General features: G+C 31.5%; 1 protein-coding gene across 12 annotated transcripts in view; it reads right to left on the bottom strand.

Annotated features, from left to right (window-relative positions):
* Window positions 1-1,636: 1,636 nt before the first annotated feature.
* The window catches only part of Syt7 (Synaptotagmin 7), a 432,298-nt gene continuing 425,459 nt past the window's right edge, over window positions 1,637-8,475 (bottom strand). For all 12 annotated transcript variants that reach the window (XM_017636960.1, XM_017636913.1, XM_017636938.1 and 9 more), the window contains one exon: window positions 1,637-2,089. In XM_017636960.1, the coding sequence (XP_017492449.1) occupies window positions 1,938-2,089 (152 nt within the window). In that variant the 3' untranslated portion in view covers window positions 1,637-1,937. The remainder of the gene's footprint in view (window positions 2,090-8,475) is intronic.

Here is an 8,475-nt window from a genome sequence, read left to right on the forward strand (position 1 = left end):
CCATCTTTGAAATTCGTAATGTTGGTACATGATTCAATAATAAAAGGTTCTCGCTCCCTCTTGACAAAATCGGCTCCCTTAGCAAGGCACTATATGTGGGTTCGTGTGGGTGTGCAAAGCGTTTGTAAGGGAGCTAAGGGAGTGTCAAAACTCTAATGTCAATAATGAGAAAACCTTTAATTATTGAATCATGATGTTGGTATGCCTGAATCCGACGTAGCTGTCATTTTTATGTATTTGTCGGAAATTTTGTACGAAGAGCAACTCGTGTCGGAGCGAAACAAATTGTTTTAAAATATCAATAAAATAAAGTGTGTAAACGCAAAAATATGTATGTTAGTTGAAGTGTGAATAGAAAAAAACTTATTGTTAAATGTTTACAAAATTAACGGATCGAAGATCACAATAAATCGCTCGCAATACGAAAAACTGGTGGAATGCATGAGCGAAAGGCCGGACATTGGTCGAGACTTTGTAAAAGGAGCTTAAGAGGATGTGGTGGAACTTTAGGAAAGCATTTCAAGAATTAAAGCGGCACAATATCAGAACAGTCTCCTAGCAATCTCCTTTGTATATTAATGCAACTGTTAGCTGTTCTTCCTCCTGGGACAAAAGTGTACCGGCCACTGAATCCCTTGTATTCTACTTAACTAAGGAAAAGTATTTTCAAATAATGATTGAACTAATTTTCACTTGCTATTTTGATTTGTTTCTGTCAAAGCAGCTGATTAAGATCTTCGAATTTCACTATTTTAGTTGGCAACGCCGTTGATAGTTACAGCATACCAATTTTCGAATTTTCGGAACGGAGCTACGAATTCGTAGCTACAAACTTTCGGATTACAGCATACGGGTGAAAATCTCGTGTTACGGTGTTAGTGGTCGAACTCCTCCTAAACGGCTTGACCGAAAATACGTAGCACCGTCGAAAAAAGCTTGCCAAAAATTAACGGTAAGTCAAAGCTTTTGTAAAAAATTGTTTGGAGTAAACATCTCGAGAAAAGATATCCTACAAATCTGTGGTGTTACTATAAGAATCCTGTTTCCGGGCTAATACATACATCTAAGATCATTTAAGAAGGTATTAAGATCTGTTAGCTTTTATAGAAAAAATTTGCAAAATTATTGTTTGTCCCGTATTCGGCTCGCATAAATATGGTCACCATACATATAGCACGCATACAATTTATTATTCAGATATGAATTTAGGGTTATAGCGCAAAAACACATATCTGAGTAATCTGTAATGTTAAAGTGAACCTATTTCGATAATTTTAATTTACACAATTTTAGTAAAAATAACTTCAAAACTGAGGCAGTAGTTATTTATAAAATAGTTAAAATTTATTGAAATTTTCAAGCACCGTTATCTCGGAAACCGGAGCCAATCTGGTAAAACGGATTGAATTTAGAACGTCCCAATTAAGTGAGTTCAACTTTCAAAATCGTTGCTCAACATTTAAAATTAGCACAGCGTAGTTTGAACCCAGTTAATTCTTTTGTTTTCTATTTCAGCGAGCTAGTAAATGTTTATTCCTCGTCTAACTTTCGAAGCACTTGATGAAAATCAATTACACTTATATTTATCGATTTATTAAGAGATTACGAATAGAATCATAAATAAAACATATGCCCATATATATTTTTATTTTTCCTATAATCAAACATTTATAATTTTAATTTATACGTTACATTTTTTGTGCATAAGTGCCTAGCAGTGTGCGCAGTCACTCCATCTTATTGGAACCACAAATTAGGATGCTGCTCTGCCGTTGGTCGCAAAAAGTAATTATTATTCTGTAAGAAGCCCCAGAAATTCATTTTGGAAGAAATATGGGCCGATAACTTTTTCGGCCATATCACCGCACCAAACAGTGCATCTGGATGGGTGTAACTAGTGCTGGTGTGTTGCCCTTGGTCTTTCAGAGCCCCACAATCTACAGTTTTGCTTGGAAATACGCTTCATCCGACATCAGAACATTACCTAAAAAATCAATTTGTGTGGCTAATTGTGTAAAACGAATAGCGTATTGTAGTCGTTGTTGGTGGTCTTGTAGTAAGTATCCATTATGATATTCCAAGAGTTTAACTATAACATGCAGAAAGAAAATAACAATAATATTAAAAAATAAAGAAGTTATACGTGTTTAACATTGATAGGTATTATTTGGGCTACCCTGTATTTTGCAAAGTAAGGGCCGTTTTCTCAAGTAACCTGTAACTTTAAAGCTCACTTAACTCACTCACAACTCACTCACTTATTTAAAGGTTGCATTACAATATAGTATTGTGTCTAAAGTAAAACCTTTTATTATCGGTTTTAAATTGGTTTAGAACCAAGAAACATACATACGTCAAAACCGATAATAGAAATGCCTAGCTTTAGACACGGCTTTATTTTTAATCCAACCTTTAAATATAAAGTGGGCTTAAAAATTAGAGGTTACTTCAGAAAACGGCCTAAAGTATAATAAATAGTAATTAATATGTTACATTTGTATCTGTACACTCTAAAAAGTGCATGTAAAACTACTACTGAAAAGTGTATATTTTTCAACCAGAATCTGTATAAATATACGCATAAGATGTTCAAGACTTGATTTTCAACATGAGATCTTTAAAAAATTTGAAACTAAAAATACAATTCGTAATAATAATAAACATTAGGGGCTCATATTTACTCTATTTTAGACACTTTGTGTGTAATTTTACGCTACGCGACAAATTTGGTATGTAAAAGTAAAAAGGAATGTGTTTAATTTTTTTAAAAGAGGAAACTGGTTACCTCTCTTAATATGCGCAAATTTAAACAAACATTTTTTAGAGTGTATATAAAGTCTTTTCAGTAGAATTCATATACAATTCCTTTAATAAATCACATTTAAACATTGTATTTTAAACTACATTGAGATCTTTTTTCTTTTAAATTAACAAATGAAAATGTAAAGAGATTGTTCCAGAATAAGTATGTATTTACTTTATATATGTATATTATGATCTTGTTTAAAGCATCCATTTTAGCTAATTAAAACTAATTAAAAAAATTGCACATACCTATTTTGGTGAGATCTCTTCATATGTTCATTGCTTCGTTCACAAAAAAAATGCTTTAATTTCACACTTTAGTAGGGATTTTTAATACATTCAGAAAACATAATGTTTTCTACCATCTTTAATGAAAAATTTTATAGAAAATATACATTTTTGGCCTATTTAAAAAAGTATCCACATTTATAATGAGCGGAAAAAATAAGTATCCAATCGGATCTATTTAGATCCCAACGGCATTCCTTATTGTGCATATAATTTGTTGCTGTAATATTTGTTTTGCTCAACCGATACCACCTGTATGCAGCGAAAAATGGCAAAAGTAACCGAACCAAAACAAAATGTATATGGCAGTTTTTTTAAGATTGATAAATTCATCCTCTGTAATGGTATACTTCCGTTAAAATCTGTGCAGATTATGAAATTTCTTTTATGCTATTAACAAAAAATTATTTGATGTGTTTTAATTGAATTTATCATTGCACCATATAAGTAAGTACCTCAAGTAGCTCTGGTGTAAATTTTGGTAAAAATCTGATTAATTGTACCAAAATTCACAAACTTACACCAAGTTATACACCAGTGTGCTACTTGAGACGTCTATACCCTGCAGGGAGTGACGTTAGCTTATACCTAACTTTAGTTTGTTTACGCGAACACTAGTGCTAACTATTAACTGTGTATTTTGTTCGAAAAAAGCTAACTACTTTTGTGGGGCGATGGCCGCAAAAAAGTCAGACCTGGATACCTCTGCATTATATGTCAACTAACTTGTAACTAACTACTTTTGGACATAAAATATCAATAAGAAAAACAAAATATTTTTTTGTTTTTTTACTTTTTTATTTACTTTATTTTATTACATTTCATATTTGTTTACATATTCTGCTCTGGGTGGCCCCATATTCGAACACCGTCAGACATAACTTCAAAATGATAGTATAAAATTTCGATCTTCCTTTTATTTGTCCTGAATATGAAAAAGAATCTGCGAAGTTCAGAAAAAAAGTGTATTGAAAGTAATTTTTGTATGAGGATATTTAATAGAAACTTGTAAAGAAAACCAACTCCCGATTGCGTCTGCATGACTCCTGCACGACTTTACAATTCACTTTAAGTTGGTTTTGTCATAGCTAATTAAAAGTGAGGTATTAATCGAAATCTCGCCAAAAAGCTAACTATAAGTTGGTTAGTTTTAACAATTGATAATTTTTCAATGCAGGGTATATTTCCATACTGTCACACAGCATTTTATTAAACAGTTTAATTAAAAAAAAAAATGTTTAAGGACTTGTTACTAATGAGTTACTAAAATAAAAACCTTAAAAACCATTTTAGGTGCAAAATCAGTTGAAGTTTTTCTAATTTTTTTCTAAGAAGCTTATTTCACGAAAATATAAAAAACAAATAAATCATTTAAACTTCATTAGCAATTACTAGACATTGGTAATTATTTTGTTATATTATTAAATATTATAGTAAATACAGCATATCAAAGAAAGTATCGTCTTAGTTGAACGACCAAAAACGACCCAGTGTAAATGACAAATTCAACCATAAAATGTAAATGCTTTGGGTAGTCAATTTTCCAGTCGTCCGAAAACGACCCGTATAAATAGGCGTGCGGATTATCCTAGTGCTCTAGAAATGAAAAAAGTCTTCGGGTCAAAGTAACCGGTTGAGACCAATTGTAATTGATAGCATACACAGAAATACATTTACAGTTAATTTTAACCAAGTTTTTACTGACGCCTTCATGTCGAAAAAGGCAAAAAAATAAATGGTGATAGAACCTTCCTGGCTTAAATTAAAGCCAGAACTCTCGACTTCTATCTCTGAAAATACCATTCCTGCACCTTGGCTTGATGGTCACTTAGTCATTTGTTCTTTACTTTTATTTGTTTTTATTTTATTTTAGAAAAAATTAGAACCAAGTTGAATAAAATTGTTTAACGTTTATTATAGGCTTCAAAAAGAAGTGCCATTTACATTGGTTATTGTGGTACAACAACTGTACATTGAATTCTTGTACAAATATATATCTTTCTCATGCTTCCAGAAGACTATAAAAATAATAAAATATGACAAAATTATTAGCACCAATAGTTAAAATAGCGAAAATACAAATAAGCCACAATACTCGGTAGTGTAATTTTTTAGTTTTATACGTGTAAAAAAATAAATAATAAGCATTCAAAATCTAAAAAATAGATTTTTAGAACAAAAACGTGTAATGTGCAAATACAGGACTAGACATAAAACGTAAGTTTCATAAAGTGCCCGCAATACTTTCACCGAAAGGGGTGAAAATCCAATGCATACTATAATATCATATATGTATATATATAAGACAATATTTGACTGCAATATTTTTATATATTAATTGGTTTCCATTCACAGGATTCATTTGTGCTTCAATCGCTATTTTAAATGACTCTCGCTTTTTTTTTTAAATAGGTGGTACCCATTAGCCGCTTAATCCATAATACCATTCGTTCCCCTAATTTCAAGGAAAACAATGTTGTCACCATTAAGCTATTACAATAAAAAGTTTTGCGGCTATCTTGAAATTTGTTTTTGTTATTTATGGCCTTTTAACAATTATACTCAAAAATTTTGATTGAGCTTGAGGCCCTTTCTAATGAAAAAATGTTGTGGAAAAGAATAATAATTTACCCATAGGTAGAATTTATAACTACTATCATCACATCTCTTCACCAGACTTCTTCACCGCGGTCACTGGGTCACCATTAGAAACGGCCTCAAACCCAATAAAAATTGTTGAGATCTCGAAATATTTTTTACCATTATCATCTTAAACTAAATGATGGTAAATTTTTATGTAGATTTCCCTCCCACAGGGGGGAGGGATTAAACCCCTAAAATCACTGGATTCAAAGCTTAGCGATGTTGTGCATTTTCCTCCATATAAAGTACTATGCTCGACCATACTCAAAATTTCTTTTTATACGGAAGAAAATGCTTAGCAGAGTCAGCAAAAAAAATATATTAAAAATTAACGCGATTTTCTAGCGTCTTAAAATTTGCACTTTATTCTACTAAAATTTAATGGCCTACAAAACTGCATACTAAACATTTTTTCAAAAAGATCTGATTAAAAGTTTGAGATATTTGAGAGATTTTGGTAAAATTTTTTGATTTTTTATAATTTTTGTAGAAAGTGTGAAATGTAGATTTATGTTACGCGTGTTATATAATGCACTAGTCTTTTATAAAAAAATATTAAACATCGAATAAACAAAAGTAATATAGCCAAAACTGGTCAAAATAAAAAGTTTATATCATTTATTCCACCACTGTATGTAGTTAGGTAGATATATATGTAAGTTAAGTTTATAATAAAGAGCTTGTATAAGTCCTATAACACTGATAAATTTATGAATTTCAACATTTTAGTTAATATTACATCCAAAATTACTTGCACAATTGCTATGTGAATATATTTGTCATTTAGGGGGAGCGCCCGCCTGTGGCCGTCATCATAATATTGTTATAACTTTGAAACTACTTGGTATTTAAACCTAAAACCTTCCTTAGATATTTGTCCATAATGCTGCATTAAAGCAACAACAAAAATTCAAACTTTATAATACAACTTCTGCATTTGAAAAAACTGTCTCCATAATTTGTTTAAAAATCCGCCATTTTGTTTTTGATAAGTTTTGAGAACTGCAGTTAAGCTCAGTTTCTTTAGAATAGTATCTAGTTTAGTGTGTAAAAATTTCAAATCAATCGATAATAAAACTTCTGAGATATAGCGAGTTCAAGTTAAAATTTCGCTTTTCGACATGAAGGCATCAGTAGAAAATTGGTTAAAATTGACTGTAAATGCATTTCTGTGCAAGCTAACAACTACAATTGGTCTCAACCGGTTACTTTCACCCGAACACCTCTCGAAATTTTTTGGGCATAATCCACACGCCTAAAAGGCAGCTAAAGCAAACTAACCGGCTAACAATAATAAAAAAAAAATTCTTGGTGGTTTGTTAGATCGTAGATATCAAGCTGTTTTTGTTTTTTTGTTTTTACCACCATAAAACAATTTAAAACGAGGGGACTACAAAACATCACTTTGTTTGGAAATTGCCCATGTGCATTCTTATGAAAATTTTAAATTGTTTTCCCACGTTTTTGTTTTGTTTGTGAAGTACAGTATTAACAGCACACGATCTTTAGGTGATATTTTTTCTCGGTGCTACCTGAAATTCTGATACTTTATAAAAAATAAAAAAAAAATCGATTTCTTATAAAATGACAAGGGAAAGTTAATAATAATTTATGTTATATCTCTTTTAAGTCGAGATTTATTACACAGGCCAACAAAATTTCAAAAAATTTTTGCGGCACGGAAAGTGAACTGTGATTCTTATAGGATTTTTTTCGTAGAATCAGAATCTGAAATTAGAAACATTAGATTGGCTCTAGTTTTTGAGATATTTTGACTTTAAGATGCCAAAATACTAATTTTTGGCATTTTTTATATAGCTATAATGGAATAATGGGGTCTGGTGGGATCTCTTTTAAGTAAGATGTAAAAAAAAGTCGATCGTTCCTCTCTTAGCACAAAAGATAAAAGTTTGACTGTTACAAAAACAAGTTTAATAAAATAAACACAGCGAGTAGCTATAATATGAAATTTTGCTCAGCTATTTTAAAATTTTTAAAGTAAAAACATGCCGAAATGTTCGACTTTTTGCTTGCCTGTTCAAAAAAAAAATACTACCTTAAAGGCTGGTGTGATCTATTATTTAATGGTGCAAATAAAACACTTATTCCACCTTCGTTGCCCAACGTTTCGCTGAAATTTCCAGCATCATCAGGGGCCACTATGTTTATTAAATCCAACAAAGAAATACGACGAAAAAACAAAAGATGTTCAAATGAATAATAAAAGCTGGCATACATGCATGGGCGTAGCCAGAACGAAATTTAGGGGGGGGGCGGGGCGGGGGCCCATACAAAATAAAAAATTCAAAACCAATAACTTACTTATGTACTAAAAAATTTTTTATTATAGCTTAGAATTATTGTAACCAATAAAGGTAAATATGTTGTACAAAAAAACAAATAAACAGAAGTTCACAAAAGTTGATATAAAACTATTCGTCGATTTAAATTGTTAACTTTTTACTGAGCATGTTTATTTTACGAGGAGGAAGCATCGAAAGCCTAACCCCTTCCGTGTGAGACTTTAACCCAAACTAAAATTCCTACCGTCATGTACCGTTCCCCTCCCGGTACCACCGTCAAGGATTTCGTCGGGATTATAACACTGTGTGACTGATAAGGTTATAGATCTATTCTCTTCCTCTTCTTCCTTTTTGGCGCTGTAACCGCCAAAGCGATTTTGACCAACTGACGCCTATTAGAAATGCCAAGTGAAGCCAGAATACTTTCAGAGCTGGG

This window comes from Rhagoletis zephyria, unplaced genomic scaffold, assembly GCF_001687245.7.
Source record: "Rhagoletis zephyria isolate East Lansing unplaced genomic scaffold, Rhagoletis_zephyria_1.1 Rzeph_scaffold_00127, whole genome shotgun sequence".
Taxonomy (NCBI): Eukaryota; Metazoa; Arthropoda; class Insecta; order Diptera; family Tephritidae; genus Rhagoletis; species Rhagoletis zephyria.